This window comes from Acartia tonsa, chromosome 13 (genome assembly GCF_053477335.1).
Source record: "Acartia tonsa isolate MP-2025a chromosome 13, ASM5347733v1, whole genome shotgun sequence".
Taxonomy (NCBI): domain Eukaryota; kingdom Metazoa; phylum Arthropoda; class Copepoda; order Calanoida; family Acartiidae; genus Acartia; species Acartia tonsa.
Genome location: NC_137272.1, coordinates 24,814,921 through 24,835,870, shown reverse-complemented (window position 1 = coordinate 24,835,870; position 20,950 = coordinate 24,814,921). Strand labels below are relative to the sequence as shown.

The following is a 20,950-nucleotide window of genomic DNA, read 5'->3' as shown; positions in this document are numbered from 1 at the left end:
CTTTAGATGATCACTTGAAAATCAAAGGAGAATCTCGTACTTACGAGGTAAGGTAAGATTTTTTCGAAGAAATGTATTATACTTAGGCATAAATAGTGTTTAATTATCGCAAAAGACACAATAGCTAATGATCTAATTATGTGATACATATGTGGAAGTGAATGCACACCACACACACGTAAAGAAAAAATCAGGTTCGCCAATTTAAAATTAAAACCCTGATGATGAAAGTCTCCCTTTAGTCTGGTATATTTTCAGCAGAGGAATAGGCCAAAGTTTGATTCATCGAGTCTGCAATCCCAGAGTCCTGAAGAATATTATTATTTACTAAGTATATTTGCGATTACTTTTATTTAATGAAATCTTCCAATTTTTAACATGTACAAAACGGCCTGCTTAATTGCTTCAAGATCCATGTCAGATCTATATAGGAAATAAATGTCTATAAACGAGCTCAAGTTTTCCAAGGAATATATGATTAAAACTCATAGTGCTCCAATAATCCATAATAAACTCTCATTGCCCAGAACGATAAGACTCATTATTTTACTTTATTAAAAATAAATTCATTTTTTTCATTTCATGTTGCTATTTACCTTATATTGATGTATTTAATTTCTAATCATAAAAAAGAAAATTTAAATTTATAATATGATAAATTTAAGAAAACTATGTTTTAAAAGAATTCGATTGTGGCGACATTTTGTGTGTTCAAATATTAAACTAAAATTGTAATCATCATCATTAACCCTTTGGTGATGGTAAAGTAAAGAAAAAAATATAATTTAAAAAAATCTTTTAAAAATCATTTAAATTATTAAATATTTACTTTCTTTTAGATAGTAATGCCGGGTGAGGAAAATAGATTTATTGAGAAATAGATATGCATATAGAAAACTAGCCAATAGGGAGATAATTATATCGAGCCAACTCTAGTTAGAATATATTATTGAATTATAGAAATTATTAACTCAAGTCTTGGATCATGGAAAGAAAACAAAGTAGCGGGTTTCGTCGTATTTTCACAGTAACCTTTCTCCTACTTTGCAAGGCCTATTACCTAACCCTGCGGGGCAATAATTATAATTTAACTAACCTAATAAAAAATAACCTATCAAAAGCTACTGTGAAAATACAACTAAACCCGCTACTTCGTAAGTTCGTATTCATTCCATGATCTTATGTCTTATTGTCGACATAAGCATCATATTAAATACTGTCCAAAGCGGAGGGAAGTATTGAATATGAATCATTGAATATATTTTTTAATTATTAGGATGTGGGAAAGGTTAAAATCCTCTTTCCCTCCTACTTCCTTCAAAGTATAAAAAAGGTTATACTGACTGGAGTACTTTGTAAAATTGTGACGTATTATGCAGGTACATTATAAAACATAAAAATAAATAAAAACATTGAAACTATTCCATTCTCACTACAGAGATAATTTCACAATGGGTCAAAATATTTTGTTCATACAATTTTATTTTCATATACTGTTTGCCATTATGTCTCTTCAATTAGTTTCCAAGACTCCATTGGTGTAATCTATTTTCTTTGCAGTCGAAATTGATATATTATACTGTCGATATGTCGAATTTATATCGACTAGCAACGACACTTTTTATGAAAGCTTTTTATGACAAGGAAAGGACAGATATTTGCTTTACTTGCTAGAGGTTCCATTAATATCGATTGGGAAGAAAATATCTAACCCTCATTACATTTCTTAGTTGCCATCCCATGCCCATAATTAAGTTTGATGGAGAGTGGCTCTATTAAAAAAATGCTATAAACATTTGAAAACAAAACCAAATTTACATTTTAAACCATTGTATGTTGTGTTGATTAAAGTTAAGTAAACCCAATTATGCAGCAGAGTAGCGTGTTCAGAAACTTAAACCTGGCTAGTACCAGGGAAGGTATGGTAGCACCGGCACCCACAGGTAAAGGGAACCTGTGCAACCTTGCAAAACTTGTAGTGTTTGGTCCACATACAGTTTCAACGATTTATGACATTTACTAAAATTGGTCATTGCTGACATATTAAACGACACGCTAAAATCGACTTTCTTTTATGTCGACTTCACATAGCATATATATAAAAGTCTTATTGTCTGATATATGTTTGACATAACATTATTCTTTAATTAACATATGTAAATATTATAATAATTTTTGAAATTTTAAATAAAAAAACTTTTACAAATTCAAATAAATTCATAGAATTTTTATGTTATCTTTTAGCTAAAGAATTCTAGTGTCCTTTAACAGTCCAGGCGAGTTGAGTTTGAAGCATAATTAGAAATAATCAAAGTTTAGTGTAAAAAATCTGCAGTACAATTAGTGTTTAGTAGTATGGTCCACACAGTTGATTTATAAAGGAAGTGAAAGAATTATAGATTATGTATAACCTATTATATAAAACAGTAAGCTTTTTTGTCTGTAGCGAAGGATCTCGCTAACCGCTGATTCTCCTTTACAGTGAAGCTTCTTATAGGTCTGAGATGGTTTTAGGCTATTATATTTTAAATAAGTCTTTGTATGATTTTAGGATATTTTCTGCTCTTTATACCACTTCGAATATAGAGCCTCTAGATGCTAAGGGCACAGCCGTTAGTTATAATATAGGCATATAAAATTATGAAAATACAATAACAGCACAACATGCTTACCCGTAAAGATCAGAAGCTGGTGCTAAAATGCGCGGCGCCAATATCTGCCCGGGATGGGTCTCGGCTGATGGCGGCATCCGTGACCTGCCTGGCTAGCCTGGTCTCCAGTGGCTCTGACAGCTCTACTCTGGAGGGACCTATACTATTTCTCTTCTCAAGCTTCGCCAGTGCTCCCTTAAAAAAAATTCTCACATAAGCAATTTAAAAAAAAATTAAACTAAGATTTTTAAGTTGGAAAAAGGTAAAGTTGGTGGAGGGGGGGGGGGTATTTATAACCATATTTTTCTCTTTTAAACCTGTGGACGTGGACGTGGTCATTAGAACAACATTTGATTATTTTGAACGAAAATAATAAAAATTTAGTGTTCAAATGATATATTTTATTTTGGTCTAGATGGTGAGAAATACCCTCCTCCGTTTTTTTTTAAATTTCCAAGACATTTAGAAGATTTAAAAAGTATGCTTTCTGTGTTAAAAGATTACTATCATTTTTATTCGTTGACAGCAAAGTGTTTTTTACGTTTGTACTAGGAGAGAATTTACTTAATCAGCAATTTTAAAGTAAAGGGTGTTGAAATAAAACCGATCGCTTCACTCTTTTCAATTTAAACCCTACAGTTTTGGTCAAAAACTAACAAAAAATGACCCAAATCATGTTCAAGCAATGACAATAAGAAATCACTATTGAATTTTGATTTCTACTCACCTCTCCTGAGCACTACAGCTCGATTTCTAGCCCCTGTGGAGATTTTTTCCTTACATGGAGAGTGCATATTTTATTACAAATTTTTACATTTTTGTCTTTTTTTAAAAAGAATAAACTGTCTAAAGTACTTGTATATAGACCTCATAATGTTCAGAGTTTTTGATGGGGCCTATACAGAACTTTTTATGGACACCTTAACCAGATTTCTAACTCACTCCTAGCCAATTTGGCATAAAAAAGACAGACCCATCAAACATTGAGACATGAAGGCTCTATCTTAAAAAAAAAGAACAAACCGTCTTAAGTACTTAAAATCTTGTAGATAGACCCAATAATGTTTAGAATTTTGGATGGGGCATGTAAAAACATTTTGGCATCAAAAAGAAAGATCTGTCAAACATCAAAAACTAGAGAGACCCGTCATGTCTCAATGTTTGATGGATCTGTCTTTTTTATGCCAAATTTGCTAGGATTGAGTTATAAACCTGGTTAAGGTGTCTATAGAAAGGTCTTTACATGCCCCATCAAAAACTCTGAACATTATGGAGTCTATCTACAAGATTTCTAGTATTTAAGACGATTTGTTGATTTTTAATCTCCATGTAAGGAAAAATTCTCCACAAGTGCTAGGACTTGAGCTGTAGTGCTCAGGAGAGGTAAGTAGAAATCAAAATCAATAATATTTTCTAATTGTCATTGCTTGGACATGATTTGGGTCATTTTTTGTTAGCTTTTGACTAAAACTGTAGGGTTTATATTTAAAAGAGTGAAGCGATCGGTTTTTTTTAACACCCTTTATTATGTTTATTATTTTCGTAAAACTCGATTCAAATCTAACTTTAAAGTTTTGATGTAAGCAATATGTAGGTAGCTTACCTATATATTATGTGTTTTTTTTAGCACAACTTTTTAACTATATTAGTTTTTATGAAAACTTATTTCATTTTAAATTGAAGTTTACAGTCCTTTCGTCTACAAAAATATATAAACCATAGATTGCCTGGAAATTTTTTTGTTGATACTTTCAGCATAGAAATTGGTACGGAAAAACAGATAGAAATTATTTCCCGATGCTTCTAGCAAAAGGAAAAGATGTAAATTGAAAGAAAATGGGCAAGATACACAAAACTTATGTAGACAATAGACATACACACGAACATACTACTATATTGGCAGATAAACATCCTATTACTGAAAAGCAAAGACTTTTGTACAGACCAACGAACAAACAAAAAAACACCGCACTACTTCCACATTTCCATACGACTGTGAATTTTAAAAGACGTAAAAATGTTTCCTTTGCTTGTTTTCTTTTGGTTCTGTTACGATCCTCATATATAACTAACAGGATGTCTGTCAGGATGTCTGAGTGTCTGTCTGTAGCTAGAAACTACCAGGCCGATATGGTTCTTAAAGTACAGTGAAGCTTCTTATAAATCCAGTAAAGGTCCAACCTTTCAAGCGCATCTTGAAAAAAATACCCACCCCAAAAAAAAATTTAAAGTGAAAGATCGACATACCCTCACCCTTCCCGTTTCAAAAATAATTTAATTTAAAGAAGGCGTAGATAGGGTAAAATAAAACCGTATTGTACTACCTGTAATGAAGCTAATGAAGTTGTAGACTTGGCATGATTAACATGATTATGCCTAGAGACGGATAGCTTCTCTATACCCAGCTCCTGTTTGTCAGACTCTGTCCAGTGATTCTGATACCCAGCACTGTTGTGCGTACCATCTTTTTGGGGTACTGGCTCATTTCCTGTAAATAACATTAAGATTGTGTTTCTTCTACTTTTTTGCCTATTGGTTATATTGAGTATATTAGAAGCAAAGCTACTATGTAATTAGGGTAAGACAGTACATTGGGCTCATCGTCACGATAAGATGTTTAAAAACGGATTCTATACAGTCTAGACTCTACAGTTTCTACACAGTCTAGATTCTACAGTTTCTACACAGTCTTTACTCTACAGTTCCTACACAGTCTAGACTCTACAGTTCCTACACAGTCTAGACTCTACAGTTCTTACACAGTCTAGAATCTACAGTTCCTACACAGTCTAGACTCTACAGTTCCTACACAGTCTAGACTCTACAGTTCCTACACAGTCTAGACTCTATAGTTTTTACACAGTCTAGACTCTACAGTTCCTACACAGTCTTTACTCTACAGTTCCTACATAGTCTAGACTCTACAGTTCCTAAACAGTCTAGACTCTACAGTTCCTACACAGTCTAGACTCTACAGTTCCTACACAGTCTAGACTCTACAGTTCCTACACAATCTAGACTCTACAGTTCCTACACAGTCTAGACTTTACAGTTCCTACACAATCTAGACTCTACAGTTCCTACACAGTCTAAACTCTACAGCTCCTACACAGTCTAGACTCTACAGTTCCCACACAGTCTAGACTTTACAGTTCCTACACAGTCTTTACTCTACAGTTCCTACACTGTCTAGACTCTACAGTTCCTACACATTCTTTACTCTATAGTTCCTACACAGTCTAGACTCTACAGTTCCTACACAGTCTATACTCTACAGTTGCTACACAGTCTAGACTCTACATTTCCTACACCGTCTAGACTCTATAGTTTTTCACAGTCTAAACTCTACAGTTCCTACACAGTCTTCACTCTATAGTTCCTACACAGTCTAGACTCTACAGTTCCTACACAGTCTAGACTCTACAGTTCCTACACAGTCTATACTCTATAGTTTTTACACAGTTTGACTCTACAGTTCCTACACAGTCTTTACTCTACAGTTCCTACACAGTCTGGACTCTACAGTTCCTACACAGTCTAGACTCTACAGTTGCTACACAGTCTAGACTCTACAGTTGCTACACAGTCTAGACTCTACAGTTCCTACACAGTCTAGACTCTACAGTTCTTACACAGTCTAGACTTTACAGTTCCTACACAATCTAGACTCTACAGTTACTATCTAGTTTGTTTCTCTCTACAATTTTAAAACTCCCCTAAAAATAAAATCATCGGGGGTGTAGGGGATGCGTGCTTTAGTGGGGTGTATACAGATAACAAGAGGGTTGTTACTTTTTTGTCAGGTGGTGGATATACCCCCTAGGTGTTCACTCCTCTACTTTATCTAAATACTCAAAATTTAAATAAGACTGATTTCTTAATTATTTTCACATCCTCAGAAATTTGAATAGCATTTTTTTAAATTAAAAATCTTCTCGCGTCCAATTCAATTTTTAAAAGCGAAGCTTTTCTATAATTAGGGTCGGTCCGTCCGTACGTCCGTCCGAGATAGATAGCTTTTATTCGTTAATTTAGGCATGTTAGAATTGTCCTATCGATTTCAAACTTTGCATGATGATTCCTGTAGTAGTTGGGTACGATTTAGAAAGCGTAGCAACTCATTACCAGAATGTCCGTACGTCCATTTTTCTACTTTTTTAACAACAAATTTTCATGTGTTTTAATTATCCGTTTGATCTGATTTTTGGTATATTGATTCCTGGGACAACAAAGAACAATATTATAAGCGAAGCAACTCTATAATCAAGTCCAAAAATGTAAGTATGTCCATAAACATTAACCTGTTTTTAAGCAGTTTTCAACAAATTTACCTACAATTTTGATTCGACATTTATACATTTATGTTCCGATTTTTCAGTTCAGATACTATACAAGTGTTAATGTCCGTTTGTCCTACCGTTTCAGTGCTTCGCTTTTATGGATGTTGTCATCCTTGTTTCAATACAAACATCACAATTTGTTTTTTTTGCGTGGATTACCTTGATTTTGGTGGCGTACAGGTTTGGGTGTTGCACCAGCTTTTTTGAAATCATGCCATCCAGCCATTTTCTTCTTCTTCAGAATTTGATTCTTAATTTTAGCCTAAACACAAAAATATTTAGAATTTTTAGATTTTTTTTTAAATTTTTAAAAGCGAGTCTTTTGGTAAATTTTGACATGTTAGAATTGTCCTATCGATTTCAAACTCGGGATAATAATTCATGTATAAGTTAGGTATGATTTAAAAAGCACAGCAACTCTTTAATCGTTACCAGAAAGTCCGTACATTTATTTAAACCATTTTTTAAAACGTTTTGACAACAATCTTTTTTGATAATTGTATTAAGTATGATATGTTTATTTGTATGATAATTATACTATTAATCTAATTTTGGATCAATGATTCCTAGGACAACAATGTACGCTTTTTTAAACGAAGAACCAATTTAATCAAGTTGTATACAAATACTAGCGGCTGAGCTAAAACCATTCAAAAGGTTATATAAAGCTTCCAAAGAATGGAGAACTCAATCTGTTAAATAGATATCGAAATCTTAAGCTACATACAAAGGAACCTTATAACAGAATTGTAAACAATTAATAGTTAAAACAGAAAATATTATTTTTTCAGACCTGTTATAAATTTTAATTCTTTTTAGAAAAATAATACTTCAGCCCCCCTTTATTAGCTATTAAAAAACTTGCTTTAAAATTATTTTTAAACCTTACGATGTAGATACCTTTTGTACTTGAGTTCATGTTAATTCTATAATAGTTGTCAATCCTTTAGGACAATGAATTAATCTTCTACCCAAATTTTTCACCGAAATTAAGATATAGATTCAAATATCATTTTTTACATGAAATAAAGTGAATAAAATTATCATTTAGAAACTAAAAATTTATTAAGAATTTAGAAAAATTTAGATAATAACAAATTTTCACTACAAATATCTAGAGAATTTTGGGTTAACTTTTCTTCATTGCTTGCTATCCAATGTTGATTTTTCTGAATGGGTGTAGGGAATAGAAGAACACTCGGATTGATGTTAGAAGATGTAGTGGTTTGGTCATAAAGCAGAAAGTGTAGGTTTGTCTGTTTACTTTTTCTTGGCAGCAGCCTTCTTGGCCTGGGGCTTCTCCTTGGCAGCTGGTTTCTCAGCAGCAGCTGGCTTCTCCTTGGCAGCTCCCTTCTTGCCGGCAGCCTTCTTGTCAGCGGTGTCAGACATTTTGATTTGTTTGATGTGGTAAGCAATGGATGATTCCAAAAACTATACTAATGCATGCTCTTGTGTCTATTTATATATGGCAGAGAGAACTCAAAAGAAAGCATTTTTCTCTTTTTTATATTAATAAAGAAAGTAGTCTATGAAATGTACTATGTTTAGAAATTATTTTTTTTAGAAATTTTGAATTATAGTAAAAATTTAAACTTTTTCGCTCTCGAGCAAAAAGAACTCTATCTAGAAATATGTACCTTCGTTCAAAATTAAGAATATTTCTTTCAGCACAAAAACATTTCTATAAAAACCTTAGCTTCCACTCCAGTCTGTCTGTATGTAATGCTTAGTTTGGTGTGTGTGTGTGGGAGGGGAATATTTGGGTTTGTGTAAGGTTTTTGAGTGTGCATAAAATTTTTAATTCGATTATTATCCTTACATAAAAGTAAAATGATGTATCTGTGGTCTGTCTGTGTGTACTGAAGTATCTTGCTAACCAAACAAAAATCGCACCTAGAAGAAAAAAAAATTACTTCCCTCCCTTCCCCTCCACCATTTTTAGATAATGTTTTTGATTTCTGTATAATTTTCATGTGTTATGACCTATGCGGACTTGTTTAAATCACATATATCATGCATATATGCAGAGTCTTGCAGAAAGGGGTGGATACAACCCCTGACACAAAAATAACAACCCCATTGGTGTATATAATTAAATCCTCTAAAGCTTACATTCTTTCAGATTTAGGTTTAATCGTAGTGTCAACAATCGAAAGGAGGGTGTAAAATTTTCGGGTGAGCTTCGTGCACAAACAGTGAAAAAAAAACTGTACACGCCACTGATTTTTTCTATTGTTACTTTTCTATGTTCTACTTCGCTTTTATACAGAAAATTCATTAAACAATAAAAATTAAGAAAACAAAGATATAACATTTTGGTTTGGTGCAAATTTTTTGCAGTGTAATAATTTTTTCCATAAAATCTCATTAATAAATTTTTAAAAAGCTTAATTACATTCTTGATATACATTTTTAGTCCTATAAACCAAAAAATATCGTATCAAATGTTATAGGCAATTAAATAAGTGATAATGTTACCCGAAATCTTGTTTTAATCAAATGCTCCAATCCCGAAATAATTGGAAAAATATTTGATGCAAAAAGCACAACTCACATTCTTATATTACATTTTTACACAATACATGATACACATGCTCTCGATTCGGTTCTCTTGGTCATGTATATATCAGCTAAGTTTCTTAGTTTAGTATAGTAAAATTTTTGGAATTATCCAGTTTTAAGCACTAAACTAACAAAACAAAATGTCTGACACTGCTGACAAGAAGGCTGCCGGCAAGAAGGGAGCTGCCAAGGAGAAGCCAGCTGCTGCTGAGAAACCAGCTGCCAAGGAGAAGCCACAAGCCAAGAAGGCTGCCAACAAGAAGAAGTAAACCTACTAATCTGCATTTATGTAACCTGAACTTGAATTATGATTCCGCCTACCGACTTTAACCTGATAATTCCGCTCCCTGCGGGGTGGAATTTTCTACAGATATACAGGACACCAACAAGATACTCTCTACCTACACCCATCAGAAAGCCAGCATATGACCAGCTCGTTGTGTATGGAAAATACCAAAGATTTATTACTAAATATTTGATCTATTTGATAGTTTTGTTTGTCCTTATTATTTGTTAAATAAATTTTAATTTTGTAAATCTGTAATTTTTAAAAGCGAAGCTTTTCTATAATTAGGGTCGGTCCGTCCGTCCGAGATAGATAGCTTTGTTTCGTTAATTTAGGCATGTTAGAATTGTCCTATCGATTTCAAACATTGCATGGTGATTCCTGTAGTAGTTAGGTACGATTTGGAAAGCGTAGCATCTCTATAATCATTACCAGAATGTCCGTACGTCCATTTTAAACATGTTGATGTTTCTACTTTTTTAACAACAAATTTTTATGTGATCTAATCATCCGTTTGATCTGATTTTTGGTATATTGATTCCTGGGACAACAAAGTACTATATTATAAGCGAAGCAACTCTATAATCAAGTCCTAAAAAAGTAAGTATGTCCATAAACATTATCCTGTATCAAGCAGTTTTTAATAAAATGTACTTACAATTTTGCTTCGACTCTTATACTTTTATATTCTAATTATTTAGTTCTGACACTAAACAAGTATTAATGTCCGTTTGTCCTATCGTTTCAGTGCTTCGCTTTTATGGATGTTGTCATCCTTGTTTTTTTTAAGAGCGAACCTTTATGAGCAGTAATGCCTGTACGTCATTTCAGATATTTGGAAAGCAATTAATCTGAACTGCCTCTATGAAGTAAATTAGGTCTCAATTGAATTCTTACAGCTTGACTTCAATACTCTAAATGGTCAATAACTTACATACTTATCTTTCGTAATGCTTATTTATGTAAATATTGGAGACTATTATCAGCAAATAATATTTATATACGTACCTCTCCATAAAGCTTATTGAAATATGAAAGAGTATAACCAGCAAATAATAGATACGTACCTTTCCCTTAGGCGTATTGACGTATGTGAGACTATAATAAGCACATAATAGATACTTACCTTTTCATAAAGCTTATTAAATGTATTAACTATGATGGGAATAGGTAAAGATATGATGAGTACACCACAAATAGCGCAGCAAGAACCAACCATCTTTCCAAACCAGGTCTAAAAATAAATACATTGAATTATCTGAAGAAATTTTCGATTTTTTTAGCAATAGAATGTAAATAATATAAATGTAAGTGTAAATAATAAAAAAAGGTTTCGTGATTTTGATTTTATTTAGAAAATTTAATTGAAAGTAATATAGGCTGTCTTCTAAGAGGTCATTTAGGGGCGCAAAAACCAGTTAGTAAATAAGATAGATTTATTGATAACTAAACATGTTACCTTAGGTGTAATATCTCCATAACCAACAGAAGTCATAGTAATAATAGCCCAGTATAGAGCTGCTGGCATAGATATGAATTCATCTACCAAACAAATAATATTCTTGGGATTTAATATGAAATATTATTTAGCATTTATAATGAACTATAATTTTCCAAGTGGCGAAAATGGAGGTTAATTAAATAGTTGTTCATCATAAAAATATATTTAACATATTAGTAATTCTTTAAAATTAAGATCTTGCAAATTATGTAGGATGTTAGTCTGTATTTCTGCTAAGATCTTGCAAAAATTTTAACTAAGGCAACATTGGTCTATATTAGGATTATGGTTTTTTGATTGGTTGGTATATCCTAATCTCCCCCCTCAAAAATGAAGAAAAAATTTATAACACTTTTTATCTTGATTTTTTGTGTGAATCTTTAAACTCTGATAATTAACAAGCACGTAATCAGATTTTCAAAACTATCAACTATGCAGGGTTTTTAAAAGTACATGATTTGTTTAAGGGAGTATCCATCCCTCCTTACAGCCCTCCGGGCGAAGCCACTAGTGCTAAAATTCAAACAACAAACAATTTTTCATGTAGTTTTTTGAGATATTAAATGTTCCTGGATTAGCATCTTTTTCAACCACAAATGTGAGACCAGAGAAAATCAACATTCCCATTATCACAACTAAAATAAGAAATTCTGTTGAAAATCGTATAATTGACAGAATATAGATTATACTGTTTTTATACCTAAATTTTTGTAATAATATTTCTTTTGCTTTTTTAGCTTAAGCATTTAATTATTTGTAAAATTTCACTCGATGAGAATATTTGTTTGTGGCAGCCACTCTAAAACTCACTTTATCCGTCTGTACATCCCCCTCCTAAGTAAACTTTAATTTATTCGGCTGTCATTAGAGATACATAGATGTTTAATTTTTGTGTGTGAAAATTGCCTTGACCAATGAGCATTTATATATTCTACAAAACATATTTTTATTTGTTGGTCCGTCAGTAATGTGAGAAATATATGATATTTTACAGAAATCTATTGATTTGAAAGATGAGGGGGAAGGAGGCGACATTTGACTGCAGGTTTTACTTGCCCCAAAAGTTTATGATACGTGCTGCCATTTGTTGGCTACAGTCTATTAAACAGTTGTTTATTTCATTGATAATTGAACTTTTATTGGTATTTTTGTTTCAAAAAAATTGGGATATACATTAATTTGCATCCAGTGTACCATTTCAAAGACCTCTGTTTATAAAAACAGTAAAGAATGTCTATAACCGAATTATAGAATCTTAATAAAAACTAAAGTTTAAGTTTGTAGTTGTAGTAGGTGCAGAACAAAATTTTGTAGGAAGATTTCAATTTTTGATATTAGCGTAGGAAAGCTATTCCTCAATAAAAGTGTGAATACAATTATGTTAAAAATAATAGCCATTGAAATATTAGTTTACTTATTTCATAAACAATCCCCCCTCTCACGAAAATGCTCCTAAAATAACCCCCTGTCCACCCGCAAAAAATCCAACCTTTTATAGAACTAAAGCCAAACGTGATGGGGAAAATGAATTAATTACATAAATTTGCTACCATGCATGAACTTTGTTTCAGCAAATGCATTTTGGTTCATTTCCCAGAATTATTGATTAGAAAGTTCTTTCCCCTTCCCCCCATCACCACCATTTTTCAATGCCTTTTTTTAGTTGCACAGCTACTCTAGTCCATATAAATTATACGAGTTGGTTGGTCAATCAGTTGATAATGCTGGTTCTCATGGGTAATTAATATCCAGGGAAGCAAGGGACTTTGGACTGTAAATGAAAATGGTCCCTTAAAAGACGTTCTCTCATTTGTTGGTTCATAAAATTTGGGAACTTTTATAAAATCTTGATTGGGTAGAACAAAGAAGTAGTAGTCCACCTATGATTTTAATCTACATAAGGGGTAATGATATTAACGAATAGATGTTGAATTATATAGTAGTATCGCTACTAACATAAAATATCCTACCTAAAGCTAAGAGACCCAGCTCTTTATAAGAAGCCTTCAGAGTTGCCCCCAAGGTCTGAAGTCCAGTAATGTGTCTTCCTAAAAATAAAAAGAGGTAAAAAATACAAAATCAGCAAACCTTTCTACATAAAAGAATAATTTAAGCTTTTCTATAATCTGTTCGTCCATAACCAATAGCTCTTATCGTTAAGTTAGGCGTTTTAGGTCCTAACTTAGGTACAATTTTGTCTTAAATTAAAAATTGATATTCTGCTTATACTTTACTGATATACTTTACAGATGGTGATGGTAGTTTATCCTACCATCTGATTTTATGGATATTGTTATCCTCGTTTTGCTCAAGAAAAATGGTATAAACGCTTTTCTAACATAGCAATATTTTAAACCTTTAACCTCAAGAAAATCACAATACCACCCATGAACAACAGATTAAAAGGTAGTATTACATACAGACGAACAAGAACACTTGAAGAATATTTCAGCAACTATAAATAGTTGAAAGAATTAGTAGCGCAGATATAAATATGAAGATGTTACCTAATCTAAAAATCCTAAGTATTCTCATAATTCTGAAAACTTGAGCAATTCTTCGCATCTCATCCTGAATATTATGAAATCAATAAAGGGACTAAGAAAGAGAGGGAATGTCTGATTGAGCCAATAGGAGAATCGCATCGGTACATACATTTAATTTCATTGGTTGAAATTTTGTACACATCTTGTTACGAATGCATGTTTTTTAATCATTTCATACATAGATAAAAGTCAGCTGTAAACAGTATATTTTCTTAGTAGAAAGCTTTGCGGAATCAGAATTAATTGCCCAAAAATTTCGTTTAAATTTGAAAGCTTAGTAACGAGGTGGATTCTTAAAAAAAAAGTTAGGCTGGCTACTCGCTGGTGAGGCGAAATTATTTTTGTGAAAAATATGAAATCATAAAAAAAAGAATAAATTATGTTGGTGAAAGAGCAGCAAAAAGGTTGAATATGACTAGAGTTTTAGTACACTTTGGATTTCAATAAAGTGAAACTTATTAACATGTACATCAGTTAGGACTTACAGTAAAGGTCGTGCAATAAAAGGGTTAGTTGTTTGTATTTTTCATAATGAAAAATAGCTCAGAATATGACTCATATACATCAAGTAAAACTTTTTGAGGACTTGTTTTTAGGAGGTCTTTAATCCAAAAAGAATTATATCCTCATCTACTATTTTTTTGTTAAAAAATGTAAAAAAAAAAATTTAAGAAAAAGAAGAAATACCTGATATTCTCCCGAACTCTTCATATTTGATAAGCTGAGAGAAACAAAATATGGAACTATACCCAACAAATCTATTATGTTCATACCGCCCTTCAAGAAATCACATTTGCTTGGCGAGGCCCAATATCTACAAGTTGATACATATATTTAGATAATTATTCCTATGTTTTAGATTTACATATATAAATATATATATATTGCTAGATATGTTGACTTTGCATATTTTATGCATGGGAATGATATACACAATAGGGTGGGTCGATTTTGGACATTTTTTTTCTGAGGCCAAAGCGGGGATCTGCAAATGATTTGTATGAGTATATTACACCTCTGGATGATTTAAAATTTATCCTAAGTCTTAAAACCACTGACGACCAGACATTCAATTGTATAGCTATTTGTAAATGGGAGTCAAAAATTTATTAAATCAGAACTATGGCTTCATGGTGCTCCCAGGAAAGGCATTGAGGAGTAGAATCAGGAACTTTTGACTTTTTCAAAAAAAATCTCGTTCCTAGCCTGAGAAAATCTAAAAAACCTCTACAAATTGGACAATTCTCATTAAACCTTTAAAAGATGTGGTTTTTAGTGATTTCTAAGGCTAGGAACGAAATATTTTGAAACGGACAAAAGTTCCTGATTCAGCTCCTTAAGGCCTGTCCAGGGAGCACCATGAAGCCTTAGTTCTGATTCAAAAAAAAATTTGAATGTCGTCTTTGCATATTAATAAGTAATGAAATATATTTTTTAGTGGTCGCGTTCTAAAACTCAATTTTTTAAAATTCTTTTTCGGTCAGAAATGTTTTAAAGGTTAATTTTATCTGTTGCATATCCCCTCTTTGTCTGATTCCGATATGAACCCGCCCTAATACACAACATAAGAAATAATGAAAATTTTTGGATGCTCCTTAACCTTGCCTGATTATTGTCCAGTTGTCCTTTTCAAATGCTCAAATAATCATGTATCCAAATAATCATGGATCCTGATAAATAAGTTTTGATAGATTGCCTAATTATCTTAGATGTATGAAATATAAAAAATATATCTTTTCAAATATGCACCTAGGTCACTTCCTCTATCCTATTATATAAAGTAGTGAGCGTTTTTGTCTGTCCCGAAGGATCTCGCTAACCGCTGAACCGATATTGTTCTCCTTTACTGTGAAGCTTCTTATAGGTCCTTGGAAGGTTTTAAACTATTTTTGGGGAGGGTGTATTTACCTCCCTCCCCCTAAAAAAATTTTTTTTTACTCTTTTGAAACTCAAATTTAAAATGGGATGAGGTCGACTTTTCCCCCTCCTACCTTAAGTGCTCCTAGAGGCTTCTAGGGAAGTAGCCGCTAGTATTCTATATTCTAAGAACTAAGTATTTAAGACTTTTCTATTTTCAATTTAAAAAAATATTTTTCAATAAAAAAATGTGTTAAATTAATATATGTTCCTGAGTACATATTCTATAGAGAACCAAGTAATGAAAATAGCTTCAGCAACAGCAAAGTCTGGATGTTCATTGGTCTCATTCGTATCAGGATCTGTAACCTAAAACAGAAAAAATATTTTCTCGTATTCATTCGAATCCGGTGGATAGGACCCGGTTCTCATCCATACGAAAAAAACTGTGTCTAACATCGTATTATATCCAGCTTTCCACGAAAATAAAAATGTACAATCTTTTTGCCTTTTACCCCTGCTATCTGCATCATTTAAAACTATTGTGATAATTAGTGTATCGATTAAAGAAGTTATTAAAAGTATAAAGTATAAGTATATCATTTTTATCCATTAATATGGCTGGACATTTAGTTATGATCTTATATAAATTTTGAGTCGAAAAGAAGTTGGATGTATCTGTTAAAATTGTAGATTTTCTATTAAGACAGACTCATACTAAGTATGTTTTAGGCACATAATTGATTGACTATTGAAAATCTTACCTGGAAAGCCGGAATAGTACTAAGAATGAGGGCTAAGGTGGAAACTATCACAAACCCAATTGATATCACAGCAATGACCTAAACACATGTCAAATTTTCATCCGTTTTCAAGAGTATAGTGATTTTAAAAATTGTTATGTATTAGCAACCAAAAGATGTATCTTCAAATAAAGTGAAGGAACGCCCAATCTGTACTGGTACAAAAGAAGGAAAATACCAAGAAGTTATTATATAAATACTCATTACACTGATTGCAGCAATTCAATTGGCAAAAATTAGTCATAAACAATTGCACATGCTGTAGTGCTTTTTTATGGTGCATTAATTTGAAGAAAAATAATACATACTTTTTTAGCCTTGCTTTGATACATGTATTTTTATCTGTATGATAGAATTGATCTTATAATACTTTTTTGGCCAATTGAAACAAAGCAATTAATGTACACTAATTCAAAAGCTATACAAAAGTCAAATTGTCGACAACTAATTTTTGGGTTGACTCAGTTGTATTAATTCTCAAATGTAGCTTAAATTAAGTTATTCCAACTTGTTTTTTAAAGTTACTTATCAAATTAATTTATTGTGATTTTGCTGCTTTAACAGAATTTAGTGTTACCCCATTAAGTTGATAGCATTAAGAAAATATTAAGCACTGTATGCCAATGACAGGCAAATTTATGTAAATCTAGTAAAATAAAAGAAGCCTTTACTTGCATTATATGTGCGTTTCAAAATAAAGCAAAACTTTCATGAATTTACTTTGGAAGTATCATTTAAAGCAATGCTGCAAGAATTATTTGTGAAAATGTAATTGATTAAGTGCATTTTAAAACTTTAGGCAATTTAGATCTTAATAAAATAACAATCCTAGGCTATTCAATTCATGCATATAATAAGAAGGTTCTAAGCTTCATATTTTTGTTAGGCTTTACTTTGCATAAAGTAAACATATAATTTTGTGACGGAGATTCTCTATAAGTCAATGTTTTAGTATTGTTGTTGGTAAAACGATATCATGACTAAGCCACGCTGGCCAATAGCTTAGAACCTGATAATTGGTTCGTCTTTATCAAATACAGTTTTGCCTAGATCATATAATAATACTATACATAGATCCCCAAAATACATCATGATATATCTCTTTAGATAATAAAATTTTATCAAGTTAACCGAAAAAAAAATATTTTTATTGATATAATAGTAACCAAATTTTTTAGAATATCCTTATAATCATATTCATTTATAATTAAAACTTTATATATTTATGTATTTGTTTTGAATTATTAATTTGTTTCATAAGTTATTCATGTTTGTTCATAATTAATGAAATCCCATAATAATACTGTTCTTCAATCAATATAGCTATGTTATTACACCTGCAAAAAGTAAGCAGAATTCCTTGAACCATAGACAGGCGCAACCCTCTTTTACGCAAATAAAGGACATAAAAGGAAATGATTATCTTAAGAACGTTTTGCAACATAAATATGCACTGCAAAAACATGTTAGTCGTAACTAACCTATAAAGGTTATGTAGTTCAAAGCCTAGGATTTATAATTTTGATATTTTCTTGTTAATTTCTGAATGGTGTACTAAAATTACAAATCTTGCATTTCATTTCAATAAAATTCATTTGCGTGATTTATTATTAACTAATAATATTTGCAAGTTTAGTTGAATTTAAAAATAAATTATTTACTTTATTATTTATACTTTTGATTATTTGAATAGAATAATACAATATAATTTCACATATAAACATTACATTTAAGTTATTTGCTAGATTGACTAAATATTTAATATTGAGTTATACGAAATTTCATTTTAATTATTGGAAAAACATACTAAATATCATCCTTATGATAAAGAAACAGGATGTTCGTAAAGGATCTCACTAACCGCTGAACCGATGTGGTTATCCTTTACAGCTTAGCTTCTCATAGGTCCTGGGTAGCTTCATAACTATTTTTTGGGGGGAAGGTATCACTAACCTCCCAAGAGAAATCGCCCCTAGAAAGAAAATGCCCCCCCCCCCAAATAATACTTAAAAAAATACAATTGAAAATGAGGTCAACCCCCACACCCCATTTCTCAAGGGCCCTGTGTGGCCTCTAGCTGCTAGTCCTTACAATAAAGTAACAGGATGTTTGTATGTCTATTTGTCTTTTTGTTTGTATCGATGGATCTCGCTAACCGCAGAACCCATCGGGTTCTCTTTTTTAGGGTAGCTTCTCATAGGTCCTGGAAAGGTATATTTTGGGGTGAGGAACCAACACCTTCCCAAGAGAAATCGTACCTAGAAAAAAATACCATCCTCTTCCAAACAAATTATTATTATTTTTTAAAATAAAGATAAAAATTCAGGGGGGGGGGAGATGAAGGGTCGAATATAGAATACCCCCTAATTACCTAATTTTACCAGCAAATGATCCATTTTTAGATAATTATTAGAGTTTTTAACTTTCGAGTGAACAATTATTGTCTGTATGTCCTAACTGTGGGTTTTCAACGGGTTTTGAAGGGGCTAGAGAATGGACAATAAATTAATGAACAAATTGATGTTTATAAAACTTTGAACACTGATATAATTTATAATCCATTGTCCTTTCCCTTCCCGAATGTTATAAGCCTAGCATTGAAGCTCCAGATACCTAGAGGGAGGAACAATATTTTAAAACCTTTAAGCTACAAGAGTTAGCTAAGTATGCTTTACCTAAGAATTGAATGAAATGAAAAACCTATTATTTTCCTATCTCTGTATTCCTTAATTATTCTTAATGTCTCTCTTGTAAGATGCTTTGTGTAAAAACCCAAAGTTTAGGCAATATTGAACACTAAATTCCGTTGTGTACATTTTAGTATACAAATAAATAATTCAAAATAAAAAATGTCAATCAAAATAAATCAAAATTTAATTATCTTAATTACTAATTAGTGCAGTTTTAAATTAGCTAAAAATAATTGACTAATTAGAAATAGTTCATGGGATTATTTATATATTATCAGCCCAGAATGCATAAATAATCCTCCGCCATCTGCTAATTAGCTACCTATTCAGTCCGTTACCATTCAAAATCAAAAGGTAACCTTTTACTTTTTTAATATAGATAATAATTTATCCTCTATTGCAGTTAAACGCTGCAGCCGTTTTTCTGCACATTATTGCAAAGCAGTATGTAGGTTGTCTTAAAATATAAATTGGGTGCCTGTCAATAAAGAGAAAAAAAAATCATTTATCAAAGTAAAAGTAAATGCTTAAAACTCAATCTGAAATACACAATATAATAATGATTATCTTTTACAGTGTATTTTTTTTCTGGCAAGCAGGTGTTTTAGGGTGAATACATGCAGAAATAATGCACATGCAATTTTGTTTTAACATTATTGATTTAATATGGCTTTCTTTTATGTAGGTAATCTTTACATTTTTAGTTGTGAAGCTACTCTACAAGATTAACAGGTGCCTTTTTTCTCAAATCGAGCACTGATCCCATCTCCCTATCTTTAGAGATGCCCTAACCCTCTTGGGTTACCCAGGTCCCATTTCTCTGTTGTTGTTTTTTTGCTTCTCTTCTTACGAATATTACTATCCTTTTTTTAAAATGAGAATTTTATTGATGACTTAAAAATCCATTTATATCAATAATGTAAAAACGAAGGTGTAGTGAAAATGGATATAGAATTCATGGATATAAAGAGATATCCTCACATTATTGGGTTTTTCTTCAGCCGGCTAATTTAAATATTCCACCCCCCACCCCAAAATGAATTTACCCATCCCTTCCCCTCACCTTGAAGCAACCATATTAGCAACCTGAAAAATTCCCTTGTCACGATATCTACGTATTCTATATCCATTCTTTTTCAACTAGTGAAGCTTCTAAGAAATATTTATATTGTTGTTGTTCCCAAACCTTGCCCAATTTTGTTTTGTTAGGCTCCTCAAAGAGCTCCCATACCCATTTTCTCGTACGATTGTACCTAACAGGCAGAGAGATCAACACATTGAAACAAAAAGAAAAATGGTTCTTGAAAATTTTGTAAAAATGTCATCTTTTTCACTTTCTGTTAAATTTGGATGCTATAACAAGTTTCCCTTAAGATTAAGAGGGAGAGGACAGTTTTGAAGGCTATGAAAGGCATACTTGATGTATAGGATTTGAGTGAAAGATTAATTTCTTGTCCATTGTAATATCACTAGCGAATTTAATCATAAAATTGTAACAAAATGCATCTTTAAAGGGATTGGACAATAGAAGACAAATCTATCAATTCTCAAAACTTGCGAAATTCTGCAAAGAAAGAAATGAAACTTATTCTGTACATGGCTTTTTTCAAACAGTGACATATTTGACATTATTGGATGTATTTTTGTCATAGGCGATAAAGTTATTGGTAGTTGTAAAACTGACTGTTTATACCAAAGATTTCAAGAACCACCT

At 31.8% G+C, this 20,950-nt stretch overlaps 2 protein-coding genes across 2 annotated transcripts in view; both read right to left on the bottom strand.

Moving 5' to 3' along the window:
* Positions 1-236: 236 nt before the first annotated feature.
* LOC145335129 (uncharacterized) lies at positions 237-11,377 on the bottom strand. Its single transcript, XM_080180860.1, has 6 exons — positions 11,299-11,377; positions 10,966-11,073; positions 7,151-7,253; positions 4,976-5,139; positions 2,673-2,846; positions 237-307 (listed from the first exon to the last, which is right to left on the bottom strand). Exons 1-5 carry the CDS (start codon positions 11,365-11,367, stop codon positions 2,682-2,684), a joined length of 609 nt encoding a protein of 202 aa, XP_080036986.1. The 5' UTR covers positions 11,368-11,377; the 3' UTR covers positions 237-307; positions 2,673-2,681.
* Positions 11,378-11,853: 476 nt separating this feature from the next.
* The window catches only part of LOC145335217 (uncharacterized), a 52,454-nt gene continuing 43,357 nt past the window's right edge, over positions 11,854-20,950 (bottom strand). Inside the window, exons 19-25 of the mRNA XM_080180952.1 lie at positions 20,423-20,489; positions 16,508-16,585; positions 16,017-16,112; positions 14,574-14,702; positions 13,848-13,911; positions 13,311-13,388; positions 11,854-11,975 (exon numbers count right to left, since the gene is read on the bottom strand). Of these exons, the coding sequence (XP_080037078.1) occupies positions 11,854-11,975; positions 13,311-13,388; positions 13,848-13,911; positions 14,574-14,702; positions 16,017-16,112; positions 16,508-16,585; positions 20,423-20,489 (634 nt within the window). The remainder of the gene's footprint in view (positions 11,976-13,310; positions 13,389-13,847; positions 13,912-14,573; positions 14,703-16,016; positions 16,113-16,507; positions 16,586-20,422; positions 20,490-20,950) is intronic.

Coding starts and splice junctions, on each gene's coding strand:
- LOC145335129 (XM_080180860.1), bottom strand. CDS start 11,367: ATGCCAGCAGCTCTATACTGGGCTATTATTACTATGACTTCTGTTGGT. Junction 11,074..11,298: donor ATGGAGATATTACACCTAAG/GTAACATGTTTA, acceptor ATTTATTTTTAG/ACCTGGTTTGGAAAGATGGT. Junction 5,140..7,150: donor TGTACGCCACCAAAATCAAG/GTAATCCACGCA, acceptor TGTTATTTACAG/GAAATGAGCCAGTACCCCAA.